The sequence below is a fragment of the Nylanderia fulva genome, unplaced genomic scaffold (assembly GCF_048542155.1).
Source record: "Nylanderia fulva isolate GAGA-0341 unplaced genomic scaffold, ASM4854215v1 Scaffold10, whole genome shotgun sequence".
NCBI lineage: Eukaryota > Metazoa > Arthropoda > Insecta > Hymenoptera > Formicidae > Nylanderia > Nylanderia fulva.
In genome coordinates this window covers 1,126,761-1,144,992 of record NW_028189193.1, presented here as the reverse complement: position 1 = coordinate 1,144,992, position 18,232 = coordinate 1,126,761, and the positions used below count along the sequence as shown (strand labels likewise).

General features: G+C 27.0%; 2 protein-coding genes across 3 annotated transcripts; one reads left to right on the top strand and one right to left on the bottom strand.

Moving 5' to 3' along the window:
* Nucleotides 1-42: 42 nt before the first annotated feature.
* Nucleotides 43-18,228, top strand: neb (kinesin family member nebbish). Of its 2 annotated transcripts, XM_029315866.2 has the most exons (12): nucleotides 43-281; nucleotides 604-1,152; nucleotides 1,420-1,966; nucleotides 2,049-2,276; nucleotides 2,376-2,504; nucleotides 11,975-12,135; nucleotides 12,324-12,521; nucleotides 12,919-13,191; nucleotides 14,326-14,398; nucleotides 14,481-14,650; nucleotides 14,783-15,245; nucleotides 15,677-18,228. In XM_029315866.2, exons 1-12 carry the CDS (start codon nucleotides 175-177, stop codon nucleotides 16,520-16,522), a joined length of 3,744 nt encoding a protein of 1,247 aa, XP_029171699.2. In that variant the 5' UTR covers nucleotides 43-174; the 3' UTR covers nucleotides 16,523-18,228. The 2 variants fall into 2 exon arrangements, with proteins under 2 accessions (XP_029171699.2, XP_085337977.1); XM_085481851.1 differs by lacking the exon at nucleotides 12,919-13,191 and having other exon boundaries at nucleotides 45-281.
* On the bottom strand, nucleotides 2,870-10,114 carry LOC114941026 (uncharacterized). Its single transcript, XM_029315868.2, has 2 exons — nucleotides 9,690-10,114; nucleotides 2,870-4,679 (listed from the first exon to the last, which is right to left on the bottom strand). Exons 1-2 carry the CDS (start codon nucleotides 9,799-9,801, stop codon nucleotides 4,447-4,449), a joined length of 345 nt encoding a protein of 114 aa, XP_029171701.1. The 5' UTR covers nucleotides 9,802-10,114; the 3' UTR covers nucleotides 2,870-4,446.
* Nucleotides 18,229-18,232: the final 4 nt, after the last annotated feature.

Genomic DNA, 18,232 nt, shown 5'->3' with positions numbered 1-18,232 from the left:
AACTAGAACGCAGCCAATCGCGAGCGTAGAAAGATGTAATAAAATAGAGAAGAAAAATTCCACGTCGTTTGTCAATCTACATATATTCTTCGTGTTCCATGACAGAGCCGCAAAAATCAAATTTGACCGATCAGTTCGTTCCTTTCGTGTAGTTTTTTCGCGATTTTCATTGAAATGTCTCATCAGAGCTTGAAATCTACGAGTCATGGATACTGCGAAGCTATTTTCTCAACTTCGCCCAAAAGTTCTAACAAGGAAAACACTGTCCCCGCGATAAAATCGTAAGTAATTCGATTGATGTTGTTCAACTGGATAGCCGTTGCGTACATGCTGTGTGTGACGGTTAAACACTTTTTGTTATGATTCATCAAGATAAAAGTTATAGATCGCATAATGCTATTAAAAAGTATTCCGAATAAAGATTATTATATTTGCTTATTTATATAATAATTATAAAAGTATACAAATACATATATACATATATACATATATATCTTCTACCATGAAAGTTTTATTTACTATTTTTATTTTTGATATTTTTTTATGTCTGTTTTATTATTAAATTAAACTTGTCAAATTAAAATTATGATCTTTGCGTTGCAGAAAGAAAGATTTGTATCCTACCTCATCTGAACCATCCACTTCAATGAAAAGTACAAACAAAAAGACACACTGCCCAATGCAAAAAACATCGTCAAAACATGAAATAACAGAGACTTTAATACCTTCAAATAAGTCATCTAGTGTTCAACTACCATGTGTCAAATCTACAAATGTAGTAAAGCAGGAAAATATTTGTAATAATATTACATCCAATGAAAAATTAAAGACTCCTGCCAAAACAAAATTTTTAAATGGCCCATCTAATGACAAGACATCAGTGATGCAGTTTTGTACACCCAAGCATTCAAGAACAACGAATACACCTAGTGGCAATACAAAATTCAATATTTTACCTGCTACAAGAACACCTGTGAAATGTTACTTTAGCGATCATACTTTGTTACAAAGCACTCCGGACTGCTTTAATGTGGTTCATTTGGAAACTCCATCTCAGAAAATTGATGACATAGTAGTTGGAGAGCAAACAATGTACGATGGTGAAAGTAGTAATCTCACTGTTGGAATACGCATCCGACCTGTAAATTCCAAGTAAGTATAATTTAATAATATATATATGATTGATATTATAATATAAAATATCCTATTCAAGTGTTTACCTTTTTCATACATTTTTCTATCATCTTCTATAAATAATTTAAAACTAAGATTTATATATTGTTTTATTATTAAAAAATATTGAATTATATTAAATTGTCTTAAAAATAATTTTACATTTTAATTTGTTTTTATTTATTTTTTATTATTTTAAATGTTATGCTGAGACAAACATTTTATTTTTTGCAATATTTATTTCAGAGAACTAAATGATCCAAAAGTTTCAAGAGTTGTGCAAGGGAATGGTCAGAATGTTGTTGTGGAATGTGAATCTGCACATCACACTTTTATGTATGATCATTGCTTTGTCTCATATGACGATCCACTTACACCTGGTCATGCTAGTCAAGAGGTTGTCTTTCATAATATGGTATTGCCATTAGTGCAAAATGCCTTTGAGGGTTACAATGTCTGCTTATTCGCATATGGACAGACAGGATCTGGAAAAAGTTACAGTTTAATGGGCATAGATCCTGCGCATTTAAGTGCGGCGCCGTTCGACGAAAAAGTTGGTATTATACCAAGATTCTGTCAAGAAATATTTACACAAGCGCGTGACAATCCACAGATTACGACTACTGTGGAAATAAGTTATTTTGAAATATATAATGAAAAGATACACGATCTCCTGGCTAATACAAATAATGGTTCAAAAAAAGCTCCTCTTAAAGTAAGAGAGCATCCTGTCTTTGGCCCCTATGTTGTAGATCTGAGTCAGCATTGTGTACAGAGTTACAAGGATTTACAAGTAATATAATAGTTTTGATATACTAAAATGTGATTATCTTTTCTTTTACATATTAATTTAATTTTTTATTTATATTTTTTAGGCTTGGCTTAAAGTGGGAAACTCGCAAAGAGCCACAGCTGCAACTGGTATGAACGAGAAAAGTTCACGATCTCATAGTATTTTCAGTATTATATTAACTCAGACACATTCTGACGACCAATTGGATTGTGGCTCACTTGATTCCAATCGTCGTAGTAAAATTAATCTGGTTGATTTAGCTGGTAGCGAGAGATTAAGTCAAACTTCTGCTACTGGTGATAGATTAAGAGTATGTTTTTATAATGTTAATTTACAAGATTTTACTCGAATTATGCACATTCAAATATAAATAATATGTCTAATAATACATTAATTTTTGTTCATACAGGAAGGCGTATCTATCAATAAATCTTTGCTTACCTTGGGGAAGGTAATTTCATCACTTACAGAAAATACAAACAATCGTAAACAGGGTTTTGTGCCATATCGTGAATCAGTATTGACGTGGCTGCTAAAAGTGAGTACTATTTTATTCATATGTTCTAAATTATTCACACATAAGCAAAAAAATTTATCATTTAATAAATACATTTAATAAATACATTCTTTTGAAGATTCAGAATGTACCTAATATTAAAATGTAATTTTGAATAAATGCAAGCGTATGAATTTTTAAGATCTATCTCATATAAGACAAACCTTACATGATCTTATATTCTATAGAGTTTGTCATAAAGTATTTTTTAATATTTTTCTAATTTTAATACCTTCTTATAATTGATTATCAAATTAAATAAAGTTAGATAGTTTTAAAAAATGATATTATTCTCTTGGAAATGATAAAGTTTATCAGGATTATATTAGAGAATAATTTAATGCACATTTCTATAGATTTTAGATTTGTTTTATTTTTATTATCATTCTTATTATAAAATATCCAACGATTTTATACTTCATATTTCCAAGCAAAGTTATCTAAATCACGCAACTACGTAATATTTGTGACAATAAAGTGATTTGTTATATGTAATATATAATAATCTCTAAAGACAAAAATCTTAATAGATTATTACAATCCAAATACATATAATAAAAGTGTATTAACTTAATTCTAATCTTCAAATTCTATTCGCCTTTTGTCGCATCTTGTTAGTCTTTTTAATTATAACTTATATAATTAAGTACAAATTATAATTATGGAGTGCAAACATCAATGCAGTTTTCTAAATTTACCAGTCATATAATAAACTCTTTATAAAAAAATAATATCTTTTTTATATAATTTTAGGCACTTAATTTTTTTAGCAATATGCTAATATAGAAATTTGCATATCCGTTTGCATTTTGCATATATAATTTTACAGTATAACAGTAATATATATATATATATTTAAACTAACTTACTTTATATCTTTTTTACTTACTACGTTTTATAATGCAGAATTGTATATTCAGTCTTATGCAATAAGCGATTAGGGAGCTCTTTCATAAAGAATTTTATTAAATTGTGAAATAGATTTTAGTATATCAAGTCTTATGGTATATGCGTATCTAAATGCGTTTACTATCTCAAGATAATTAATATAATAATTAATAATTATCTCAAGCAAACCTAAAATCTGTAATTACATACTTTTGCTCTCTTGCTTTTTTTAAATATAAATCTAATTTGCGTGCAAACATTAATGCAGTTTTCTAAATTTACCGAAGTCACAGTAAACAGTTTTTATAAAAAAAATATCTTTTTTATATTAATTTTAGGCACTTGATTTTTTTAGCAATATGCTAATATAGAAATTTGCATATCCATTTTTGCATATTTGTATATTCGTAGAAATGTATTTATATCCAATATACAAAAAATATATTTAATTAGAAAAATATGCAACCAATGTTGAGAAAATTGTAGAGCAATATATTAGGTATATCTTAAAATCATAATTTAAAAAACTATCTGACCTAACAGATCAATTTTCACAAGTATTATTTATATGTCAATTGAATAATTTATCATTACTTTTTTATATTGTTATTTAATAGTCCTTGTTAATAATCTTGATAACAATCGCGATGATAAAATATTTCTTTATATGATACACCTCGCCATAAATCTAATTTAATCTTTAATTTTACTTTTGGAAGATTTATACCCGTTTTTGAAAATATAATGTTTATATGTCTAATTAATTAACATAATAAATTATTGCGCTTGTATATGAATGCTTGTAAAATATGTAAAAAAAATATTTTTAACTATTTTTTTTCATATCGCATTATATAAACATGTCTTTAAAAACAGGTAGATTTGTAATAGTTGTAAACGCAAGATTAATATTGTTAAAATTAATTAAAGTAACTTGAAGTCATTATGCACGCGTATTTACATCTGCATATTATGCTTAAGATTAATATTATTGCTCTTGCCTTATATAATACTCAAGAATTATGATTTCTGTTTTTTATGTATTATATAATGATTTAGCTGATTTACTTTGATTTGCATTTGCGACTTTTTTCTCATTGTTCATTGTATCGTTTTCCTCTTCTTCTTCATGGATCCCCTCGTGACAGGAATCACTTCGTGATTTACTTCTTATGTAAACCGCTAAATTTCTCCTTTTCATCTCTTTGCATAAGTGGCAACTTTCTTTGGATTGTTGCTGCGTGGTTCGTTGACTTCCCACTGATTTTCCTAAACAAAACGAATTGTATGTCCAATTTTATTCAATCCATTTAATGAATCTTTCATTTAATGATACATACATTTTTCTTTTAAATATATATAATAATTTTAAATGAAATGCAACTTCTAACTTTCATAGTTTTAACTGCATCATTTTATTAATTACTAAAATGCATTGATTATTTTATATTTTTACATGATATGTAGTTTAATTATTTCGAATAAGCTAAAATATTGGATTGCTGAATCTGAGTTACGTATAATTTACTGATCGATAAAGTTACATGTATAAATAGCTCACATATTTTTATTTCAAATAAACAGTCAAAGAATTTTCAATTTTTAGTAATAAATATATAATTTAGTAAAATTGAATTAAATTTCTCTACAATAATGTGCATATAATCGAATGCAGATATAAACATATATAAAACATGAATAATCATTCGAAGAAAGTTTCAAAGAGGGAGAAAGTTTGATGTATTGCAAATTCTTAAAAATTATAATTTTATATTTTTAAAATACACAATACATACTCAAATCTCAGTGCTATAAATTATAATCTTCTGCTGATTTTCATTTTTTTCTATTATTATATTACTATATTATTATTTTATGTATATCATAATTTTATGAAATATTTATGAATAGAAATACTTTATAAAAATTAAAAATATTCTCTTTTTGTTAATGGAAATCATATAAATCGTCTAAATGCGTATTTATCTATGCACATAGATAAATGCGCATTTTACAAGTCATATTAAACTTGCCGGTTAAACCGGTTTATTTCCTCTTCGGCACGGTTATTTGAGTCTAATAATGTGAATATATATACATGATAGTTTTTTTTGATAAACGTATAAACATATGTGCAGAATTCATTTTCATGAAACATAAAAATTTAAAGTATTTTTTTCTTGAGAAAACTGTCTTACTTATTTGCATTTAAAACCAAACAGAATAATTGAATTATATTTACATTTGTCCACGATATAAATATATATGTATATATATCAAACTTTTTCCAAAAAAAAAGAAAAATGCGGAATTTTCCTTGAAATATTTATATAAGCATATTTTAATAATAATTAATGAAATCTTTCGCAGAGAGTAAATATTTATGCAATGTTTTATACAATGTTTTATGTTTATATCAATTACGTATATTAAATTGCAGACAAAGTATAAAACACAATAGTGTTCCAATGATTATCGCCGTACGAGAATAAATTTTTGATAAAATTAAAAAAATTATTACTAAATAAATCAGTGAGCGCTATGTAGTAAAATATATTACTTTATCTTTGTATTTTATTCTATACGTAATACAACCTAATTCAAGATAAAGCAAAATTTTGCATTATTAACCATATTTAAAAAAAGTCTGATTAAATTACGGAATTATAAACAAATGGCAAATATAAACAAAATTCTTAGCAAATATACTAATTACTTTTTAATTTGCTTTTTATTTGCATTTAAAACGGAACAGAATAATACATATAATCCATTAAATATAATTGGTTTCATTCTGCGCCAACAAGACATATCAGTATAATAACATCGAATGACCGTCACGGTATTCAATATGTTAATTTAAAAAAATGCTAACGTAAGATCTCTTGGACTCGCTCACCTGTAGCGCCAGATAATTATATCCTTGCTTTGAGTCACGGAAATTGTTTCACATCTCATGACTATGAAAATACTCGAATGCACTACGTATAATAGTTTTAGTAGTAAACATATTGAGACGAATTAAAATTATATACGGAGAATTTTTTCTTAGAATTTGACCAGAAAATCATGGTAATCGTGGGACAATATGGTATTGGAAGAATTTTATATAAGAGTTTCTCTTAAATATTTACCACAATATAAAAGTATTAATATACATAATAAAATTAATTAAACATATTTTATATCTTATTGTGGAAGATATTAATATTTTTATTGTAAATATTAATCCGAGAAACTCTTATAAAATTCTTATACCATATTGTCCCACGATTACTATGATTTTCAGAGTAAATTCTAAGAATAAATTCTCTCCGTGTATTTAAATGGATATAGAATGGTGCAGTCATTTGAAGGATTGGAAGATAAATTTTCGAAAATGGTATTAAAAAATAAATCTATTTAATTGATCTTTGGCAAATTTCTTACGCGATAATGTAATTGAGAGTTTCGAACTAATACACGAATTGATAACGAGAAGAGATGTTTTGAGGTCCGAAATGCGATTCGGGTCAGTCGTCTGAAGAAACCAGCTAAAAATAGACGCGTATGTATCACGGAAAACATAACACACGTATAATGTTTAGCACTGAAATTGTGAATAAATATAACGCAAATTATTTGATCATATATTATCTCAATGTTTTTTATTTAAAACAATTGATTCCTCTTTTTTACATTATTTTCGCAAAAGAGAGAATTTCGATGTATTAAGGAATTTATCTCTCATTTCTCGAAGTTCATACTCTTACGTGTATCTAATCTCGAATATCTAATCTTGATATAATTGATACAATTAATATCGATAATAACAATACAACTCTACTTATTATTTTTGTAATATATAAAATTTAATCTTTTAATCGATGTACTTTTTTTAAGATAGAAATATATCGAAGATTGTGTCAATAATATCTCATTTGAGCTGACATATCATAACTTATCTTATAAATACGCTAACAAGGGGTTTCCTTTTTTTATTTGTCCATATTAAGATCGTGAAGATATGAGATACAGCAAACATACGCATCAAAGTACGATATCCGTTCAACAAAGTAAAATAAAAAAATCAGTGTACGACCATGAATATCGAGATATACATTTTGTAAATACACGCCGTATGCTGAGTTTCATAATTATGCAACGCTTATCTGATCGCGATGACATAAACAAAGACTGATTTAAATGAGAAAATCCATCTGTATAATTATGGCCATAACATATGGCTAGTAAACGCAATTAATATTAATAAACGCAATAATATTTATAAAATGCATATTTATAATATGCAAAAGCACGGTTCGCGATAAAAAAAGACCAACTTTTTTGCAATAATGTCTTTTCACTATATGATAAATGGTAGTGCTAATTATCATGTAATGTAGAATGATATATGACAATGTGAAGAATTATTATTCCTATCATATATCATTTATATTAGAAATATTGATTATTTGATTGCTTCGTGTTTTATGCTTTTATAATGAGAATATATTGGCAGACGTTGACGTAATTAGTATTTTGAACCTGTATTATGCAGGAAGGAGAATGATGTACATTTTTCATATTATTAATCTATTCTAACGACGTATACAATAATATTGTTCATTTAAGTCGCAGTAAAAATACGATATCCGTTCAGAAAAATCTCTTACTATTTATTATTATATATTTTTATTATTTTATCATATTCCTTTTCTCATATATATATATATAAACTCTTAATTAATATATATAAAATATTATAAAATTATTGTATTATAATTAATTCAGATTTATACTCGAAATTTTTTATTTTTATAATTTTTTATTTGTATAAATGCTATTCAATTACTATAAATTTTGAAAAACTTTTGAAGAAACAGCTATTGTATATAACACTATTGTATATGAAAAGCTATTGTGTAGATAACAATATAAGATTGCAATATTTCCGTGTACAAATGATTTCATTGGAAAGTCTTATACTTTCGCAATGCTTTTTATATAGCTATAGATACGTATTTATATTCTCTTCTCAGTATTTATCCGATGAATCTTTCGTACGGAATATCTTTATATAGATATCAAATAGTTGATTATGGCAAATTTCTAAAGATATATGTGATATTTATTTTATTTAAAATATTCAAGTAATTGATTTCGGAAGAATTTAAGTGAATAAATAAAGCAATAATATTATTTCTAATTCATAAATTCTAATGCGGAAAAATATGCGAATTATTCGATTTATACTGGCAATATTAATCAGTGATAAGATATTTTTCTGCAGATGGACGCAACAACATATTATCTCGAGATAACTTGTCAGTTACTCTCATCATTATATTTTCTTCTCGCAAAAAGAAATATATAATATGAGACTTACTTTGTTTTATATTTTGCAATTTTATATTTAAAAATGTATTTAAAATTTAAAAAATATATGTGGAAGTAGAAATATTTTTTGTTTAATAATTAAATAAAATGATTGCAAGATAATATATCTCAGTACCTCTTATTTACGTCGGAAAATCATTTTGCACGACAATGCTTGCAAAGACAATGTTCAGTAGTAAACATCATTAATCATTTATGCGATGTACCTCTGTTGTATTTTTTTGCAAAGTGAAATAATATTGCGCCGATCTTATCGCGCCAATATCAAAGATATCAATTCAAGAGTTATTTTTTGATTAAAGTAATAAATTTTTTTGAAGAGAAATTTTTAAAAATATCCAATTTTTCCTCAATTTTCATTATTAAATATTGTGATAATAATTTTATCTTAATTTAAGATTCTCTGTTGAGACTTAAGAATTCTCTCTTTTTACATCTTTTTTTTGCAATATTTCACTGAAAGAAATAATATTTTGAAATCTATTATCGTTCTACTATTCGATTTGCATAAAATCCATTCGTTTTCGATCGCTTATTATCTTAAAAATTATCAACAATTTTATTTTAAAAAAAAAGGAAAAGAATTTACTCCAATTTTTTTGGCAAAAAAAATCGTGATTAAAGAACAAGAATGATATCATGTATGTTCATTGGAAGAAACGTGTACGCTGTGAATAAATGAAATGTCACTTACGATTATCATTGTAATTTGAGTAATTATAAATAATTAAAGAGATAATATCTGCAATTAGTTATTAGTTACCAAATTATGATCAAGGAGAGCAGAACATTTAATTTTCGCAATGCGAATATAATTATTTTATTTAAAACATAAATTCTAAAACATCGTCAGCTCTGAATTTAAAAAAATGCAATAAAATAAAAAAAATCTATACTCACTGGTGCTGGTGCATTTGAAGTAGTCCTTGTTCCACGGTTGCTCGTAGTCGCGGTACTGCGGATGTCTCGAATACCCATAAGTAAACACCTCGGGTATGTAAACGAGATCCATGACTTTTTTTTTTAGTTCTCGATGTTCAAACGAAAATGTCAATTATCAGCGATTCTCTCTTGTGTTAATGACTCTTGAGCATGATTCTTTTTTCTTAGAAGATGCTGCGTTTGCTCCGGGAAAATGAAGCGTGCGTCACGGTTCCTCGTGCTTGAAACGCAGTTTCTTCTTCCGAAAGGCGTCAAGTTTGTGACTCGACGCCGATCGCTCCTGCTTTGAACTAACGAAACGTGGAAGTCTAACGCACGTATAATGTTTATCTGTCGGTCTCACCGCCCCACTCCGATTTACCGGTTCTACATTTGTTCCCCTCCACCGCTTCCTTTCGCGAATATATATCTTCCTCGTCCTTCGGAATGCGTGTACGCTTGTTTACGCTCTCGACATGCCCCACCTTCCGCTCCGCCAATCACCTTCGTCGCGGATTTGCGCGACGCACAAAAGGTAGCGATACGCGTGATAACTACGAAAGCCGCATGCGTGCGTGCTTATACGTGCGTACGCACCAACGTTTTCGCGCGTTTCTTATTTTGTTGCAAAAAAAAAAAAATTGAGATTGTCTTAACAAGTAAAATATATAATCGTACTTGGAAATCAAAATTATTTAGATTTTGATTTATGATTGGTAATATTTATATCGAATCAAGTTGATTTGTTCTTGTAATTATCGTAAAAGATATTTTTTATTGATAATTACATCAAATGAATGGCTTTTGACAGTCGCACACATGTGATATGAATGCGTGATCAATTTCGATCTGTCTATATATTTTTTTATACTAGAATAAATATATTTTATATTACATTATTTTATTTTGTTAAAATAACACATTACTAATAATTTAAATCGATCGAATGTATTTCTGACAAATAATGTTTGTAAAAATGACTCCTCTTTTTCATTTATTCTTTTGGAAGATGTTTTAGTTTCAAGTTCAGTTTATTTTTTATTTTGTCACATTTAAATACCTGAAATCTTTTTCGAAATTTTTTTCTTGAAATATCGAATTTTTTTTTTGGGCGAACATAATGTTATTCAATCGCCTATTTGATAGTTTTTTTTATTTTAATGAACCAGTCCACGTTGCATTTAGAAACTAGTTTATTAATATTTATAAACATATAGATAATATCGTATGTGAGGATATTGTGAAAATGTGTTGTACATATCTTAATAATAATCAATTTTTATGATTGACATATCTTAATGAAGACTCTAATCGATATAAATCTTAAGACTTGTGTCATTTCCGCCACGTATAATTAGGATAATTAAAAAGAGCAGAATTGAAAATTATTCTTTGAAACCATTCAAGAAAAACGTATAGTATAAGATAAAATTGTTCTTTATTTACTCTAAATTAAATATGAGTTAAATAAGTATATTATTTATTTTCGACCACATTAATTCTCGGAAAATAAATTGATTAAAAATTTTAACTTTATTTCTTTTTATTCTTTTATTCTTTCATTTACTTTGTAAATATATTTAATATTTAATATTTTTTTCTCATTTTTCTCTTTCTTTTTCTTTCTTTTACATTATGAATTATAAAATAGAAATTTTAAAGAAATTGACAATTTGCAAACTTATCTTATTGTTGGATATTATGTAAACAAAAAATATATTTTTTTTCTTATTGATGTATAAAAAAACAGTTTATCATTAATGAATGACAATTCAAAAAACGATATTCGATGATGTGATTTATAAATAATCAGATATGCAATTGATTGATTTCGATATACACAATAAACGCTATATTTTTTGTATCAATACTACGATAATTTAAATGCTAAAATCTACATATATATAAATATATGTTGTGACTCAAAGCACCATGAATAAAGTTGCAGTTGTATATTTTTGCATATTTTTACTCGGTTCATTTTTTGATGACGTAGTGCATTGCAGCAATTTTAGAAACTGAAATAAAAGATCAAATCCTTATTAAAGCATGATAAAAGAATACAAATACGATTCTACTTAAAAAATTTCTGATTCAAATATATAGACAGCGAAGAAAGGATGTTGCAAACAGTACTTATATGTTTTTCTCACTGTGAAAAGATTTGATTATTTATATATTTCTACACAAAGATTTTTTTGTGAGAAAAAGTTGAAAGAGGTATAAAAAATATACATATTTTTAAAATATTAATATTTCTATAGGAGAGTCTAGGAGGAAATTCACGGACAGCGATGTTGGGAACGGTATCACCAGTCAATATTCACGTAGAAGAAACTTTAGCGACTCTTCGATATGCATGCCAGGCCAGAGCCATAGTCAACCGAATCCGTATCAACGAGGATCCACATGATCGTTTAATTCGGTAAAATATTTCCTTAAATTACAATTTTTAACAAACTTCATATTTGTCAGCATTACAAACTGACATAAATGTAAAAATCGCTCGAATACGAAGAAAAATATAGATTTAAAAAGAATTAAAATTTTAATATTGCTATCTATTTGAATAAAAAATGCAAATATATATAATAGCTTAATTTATTTGAATAGTGAATTAAAAGCTGAAGTTCTACGTTTACGCGGGGTACGAGAGGGATATGAGAAGCAACTTGGAGTTATACCTCGCCGATTGCTTGATTCCATGGAATCAGTGCATCAATCTGGGGAAGTTAAGAAAAAGCAAAAGGAAATTGATAAATTGAAAGATCAGTTGAAGAAAACAGAAGAACAATTGGCTACGACTCAAATGTAAGTGAAACAATTAGATATTTTATATATAAAAAAATATAAAATGATTATGAAATAATATTATGAACTATATATATATATATATATATATATATATATTTAAAGAAATTATTTTTAATTGATTGTTAGAAGAAAAAGTTAACTAGAATAATTTCGTGTAATTGTAAGATATAATTTTAAAATGTAGGAGACTCCCCTCTGTTATAGATACATGTATCATGATGTTAAGTATTTTGTCGAAGAACCGAAAGTTAAATAATTCAGTTTTATCCTTTGTAATAAAATTTGTCAAAGTTTCAGGATTTATGTGTATTTATAAATGAAGCTAATTATTGTCGTGGAAGCATATGCGTAGTAATTCGGTAAGACTTAATCGTTAAGGCACGTGTAATTCCAGGAGTTGGCGTGAAAAATTCCAGAAAGCCGAGGAAAAAAAAAGTTCGGAGCTTAAATATTTGCGTCGTTGTGGAATCGCCATCGAGATTGATTTCCATGAAAAAGATAAACAGCCTTGTCTTGTAAATCTCGCGGCCGATCCTATGTTATCCGGTACGCTTTTGTATCTCATACCTCCAGGTTTGGTTCGTGTTGGGAAAAGTAGCGGACCCGAAACTATTCTCAGAAAGCTGGATATCATATTGGATGGACCTCTTGTTAGGGAATTGCACTGGTTAGTCAAAGACTGTGTGTGCTTGTTTCTGTTTCATGCTTGAATTCGAGGAAAAGGGAGAATTAGCGAGATAGAGGAGATATTTTTTTAATATGGATTTATGGATGCTGACTTTTTTCTTTTGTCAAATATATTTCGGATGTGTCGTGTGAATATATTTCCTCCATACAATCTTCATCTAATAACTTCAAAAAGTTCTTGGAATTATTTTTTTCTAAAAAATGTGAAATTGAATTTTTTAAAACTATATTTTCGAATATTTTATTTTTATATAATTAATCACATTTCTGTTAATGCGTTCCTAAAAGCCATTTGACAAATTTTTCAATCTTATATTTTTAATAATTATCAGTAGAATCACAAATTTCACAGAGAAATTTATGCCAGTGTCAAAATTGAAAACTGTTCATTACTCTATATTTTGCTATACATATATTGTAATATAAAGATAATTCTTACATTTCTTTACAGCTTTTATAAATTATGCTAATCAATTTCAAGAATTTTTTGAAGCTATATGCTTTTATCAGCACTTTAATGTTTTTTTATCACTGTTTTTAATCCTAATGCATGTATAATGTACTATTATATAATTAATGAAGATGTAAGTAACAATTATTAATAATTATTAACTTGCACAAATTATTTTATTAATTAGATGAACTCTGGCACAGGTACGAAACAAATTCTATATTTTTTGTTATTCTATAAAAGCGTTCTCGATTTTTTTATATAATATTTATATATCTTCTTTATAATTATATGTATATTGTGCCATGTTTTACCATTGGCAATTATGTTACATTATACAGGATATATTAGGAATTCGCAAAGTCACTGAATAAATTGGAATCCGAATAAGTTGGAGCAGACTTACAGTATAATATTTAAATTGTACTTATTTTATTGTGCTAATAAATACAAGACGAGTTACGGCTTATGTTAAAATGAATTTATGCACTTGGTCAAAAAAATTGAATATTTATTGAAACAGATACCATATTTATTTTAGCTGCTATTGAATATTATAAATTCTTATTAACATGCACGATTAACATTTATAATTTCTTTCCCATGTCATCTTATATATTATTTATTAATTGCACATGTACACTATATTTTTTTCCTTTTTAGCTCCATCGAAAATAAAGGTGGAAAATTAATCTTAACACCTGAGATGGACGGAGACACGTATGTAAATGGACAGGTAATGATGATGAATAATATATTGTTAATAATTGCTTTTATTATGAAAGCAATTTGATGAAAATATTTCCATTATTTTTTAGATAATAACTGGAAAAATAATGCTTAAACACGGCGATCGCTTAGTCATTGGTGGTAATCATTATTTCAAAGTCATAAATCCCTATGATGAGCTTTGCAATGTCAAGCTTTCTACACAAGCGATAGACTTTGAATTTGCATATCAAGAAATTCTTCGAGTACAGGAAGAAAGGTATATATATATATATATATATTGCTCGTTAAAATAAAAGTAGAAAGATTTTTTCGATATAAAATTTCAATTGAATTAACTAATTAGAACGTATATCAACATTTTTTACGTAGCAATTTTTCTTTTATATAGATTAAGAGCAGAACTGGAGGAATCGAAACAAAAAGCGATAAAGGAATTGGAGAATGCCAAACGTGAAGTGGAATTGCAACTTGGCTCGCAAAAATCAGCATATGAGCATAAGATCGAAATTCTTGGTACTACTCTCGAGGAGCAAAAACATGCACTCGAACAAATTAATCGTAGAAAGAAGGAACTGGAATTGGAAAAAGAATTACTTGTCACAGAGATGGAAACTAACAATAAGATCAAGAAGATACAACTGGAGCAAAGTCACACGAAATTATCTCCATATAAATCAAACTTTCTTCAAGAATTGGAGAATATTCTGAACGAGAGAACTGCCGATATCGAGAGTGTGCTAAAGACGAAATTTAATGAAAAACAAATAACCGCCGGTGGCATCAGTTTGCATGAAATGCAAATACTCGTTAAGGAAGCAACTCAGCGATGTAAAGAAGGTGGATTTAATTATGTGAGTTATTTCACAATAATTTTATATACACATTATGCAAGTATTCAGTAAATAATATAATATATAATAATAATAAATTAATAATTTAATATTACTGTTATAACCAATTTTGATAATAATTATACAATACAGCAAAGATATATTTTAACATTATAGCAATATATTTAAATCGCAGCTTGTAAAAAAATTGTTTATACAGAAATTGTATATTTTACAGGAAGATTTAGAAGCATGTTAATATTTTTATATTTAAAATTATTTTCTTTAGAAAATTATGCAATAAAATTTAGATAAATATTCATATTTATTCTAAATTCTTTTTAATGGAGGATAATATTATTATATAATATTATATATAAAAGCTTGTGCATATACACGATTGTTTAAACTGTTTCTTCAAAAATCTTTATTATGCTATTTTCTGTTACTAGGAATTTGAACAACAGCAAATAATAGTAAAAAAGAATTTGCAGCCAGTGATTCGCGTTCGTGATAAAATCCGTACGATGGAGACATTATGGCAACCAATGGACTTTTTAGATTGGGTCCATCGCTTGAGAACCTGTGATATAGAAGACTCTATAAAGGAACTACGAGATTTGCCTTGTAATTGGGAGTTTTATGACACCACAGAAGTTTTCGAAGACTCTTTGAACAATAGTCGAATTTCGATAAATATGACACCCGTAAAAAAGCAACTGAACGAGAGCATTCATCAACTTTCCATGGATGCATCGATATTGGAACCGACTTTAAATGATCAAACTTCTATAACACACGATCAACAGGAGGATGTAAATGCGTGTCTTACTCAAATTGAAGTTGCCACAAAGACTTTGAACAAGCTGTGTCAATATCAGGATCATAATACTAAGCCAATTGTCGAATCGTTAATCAAGATGCAAGATATTATTGAAACTTTAAAAAGTATCTTCCAGAATAAAGATGTAAGTGAATGTGAAGATACGAGCACAAGTTCGATGAACAGCGCCAATAACACTGTCATCGATGTAACAAATGATATAAAGACAATCTTCCAAAATAAGGATGTAAACCAATGCAAGAGAGAAGATACAGTTTCCCCAGGTAATGTTAATAATAACGACGTAGATGAAGCATTAACTGTAAAAAGTGATGTCAAAAATTCTTTAAATCATAATATGTCACCAAAGAAATCTAGCATGCGGAAGAGTATTGTATCAGATGTAAAAACTGAAAATGCCGGAAAAAACGTGAGGTTTATTGATAAAATCAAATCAATGAGTTTGCTAAAATAAGCAATAGCTGTTTAAAATAATGATTATTTTAAAATAAATCTTCAGCTATTATCTCAAAAATATCTTATTGTAATTATAATACTGCATATGATACATATTCACAGATTTAGACTTCTGACTTATTTAATTGATATCTTCTAATAAGTTTTAAATTTATTAAAAAACGCCTTTAGTTTTTTCCTATTTTATTATTTTATTAATTTTATTTAATTTTTTTATTTTGCTTGCATCATAAAATGATTTTATTTTATGTAACCTAATTAAGAGACTTAGTAACAAAATACTAAGCTACAACAAAGACATTATTAATTACATATTTTATGAATATAATTTAAGTAAAAATAGATAATTAACATAAATTTAATATTCGCTCGTATATTGTTGAAACAATCAATATAGTAAAAGAGGCCAGCATAACGAGCACAAAATAGAATGTTAGAATCAGAAATTTATTTAATATATTCAGCAAGCATTGCTAAACCGAAAAAATATATCAATCGAATCGGATAAACCGTAAATTTACAAAATCTTACATAAAAAAATTAGACATTTCAACTGCACGCAGTCTTCTTCAGTGTTACATAAATTATCAAGTCATATCTTAACCACTATTGTATTACATTAATATCATATCGAATTAATAATGTTAGAAATGTGTCACGTGTCGCAATGTGTCATATCTGATGTTTCGTCCATGAATCCTACTGTGTAGAGATCCCTCTTAAGCTATAAAATCCCGTGAGATTTCTTCGTTTCTTTGCGAGAAATGATTAATAACGGTATGCATTTTAAATTTCTTGACGCTGATTTCACATTATTTTAAAAAAAACTATAGAATTTAAATAGCTTAAAGAAAAGTTTAATATAGTTGGAAGTGAGATTATTTAATTAATTATTTTTTCGGTTTAGCAATGCTTGCTGAATATATTAAATAAATTTCTGATTCTAACATTCTATTTGGTGCTCGTTATGCTGGCCTCTTTTACTATATTGATTTTTTAAAAATATATATCTTATAACTTATGAATATTATATGAATTGTATATTGTGTATGTAAGTCTGGTTAATGATACATGAATTGCCAATAATTAAAACATAACTTTTGAATTCTTATATTTAATAACTAGTAGAAGGCTCTAACGAATTAAAATAAAAATTGTGAGAATAAGGGCAAAGAGCCACAGCAGGATTATTGTGCTGTATATTACAAAAATTGCTGTATATTGTACTGTATTATATTGTAGTATACTATACTGTATATTGCAAAAAATTATTTTAATTAATCACATCTGTATGTCGCTAGTATAAAAAATCGCACGTATTTTTTGTTATATTATTTTCAATACGATGACTCAATTTTAAGCTGTTATTTTAAACTAGATACTTGTACACTGAAGATAGTCTAATATAAACCGAAACGTCTAATTTTGTCTTTTAATAAATAACCATATACAGCACGAAAATCCTGCTGCGGCTCTTTGCCTTTATTCTCACAATTTTGATCTTATATTTAAATTTAAGACTGATTTCTACTAATATAAAATTTATTTTCCATGGAAATAGATTAAAATTCATAATTGAGGTTGATATTTTACAAATTCATAAGCTCCTATAAAACTGTACATGTAAAAAGAGATTGTGAAAATTTTGTAAAGTTATCTATATTTATGTGCTAAGAAAATGACAATAAATCTTTATAAATCAAATGAT

Bases quoted from the DNA above. Each gene is read 5' to 3' on its own strand.
- neb (XM_029315866.2), top strand. From the start codon at position 175: ATGTCTCATCAGAGCTTGAAATCTACGAGTCATGGATACTGCGAAGCT. The intron at 12,136-12,323 runs GTAAAATATTTC...TTATTTGAATAG, and splicing joins CCACATGATCGTTTAATTCG to TGAATTAAAAGCTGAAGTTC. The intron at 13,192-14,325 runs GTTAGTCAAAGA...TTTCCTTTTTAG, and splicing joins CTTGTTAGGGAATTGCACTG to CTCCATCGAAAATAAAGGTG.
- LOC114941026 (XM_029315868.2), bottom strand. From the start codon at position 9,801: ATGGATCTCGTTTACATACCCGAGGTGTTTACTTATGGGTATTCGAGA. The intron at 4,680-9,689 runs GTGAGTATAGAT...CGTTTTGTTTAG, and splicing joins CTTCAAATGCACCAGCACCA to GAAAATCAGTGGGAAGTCAA.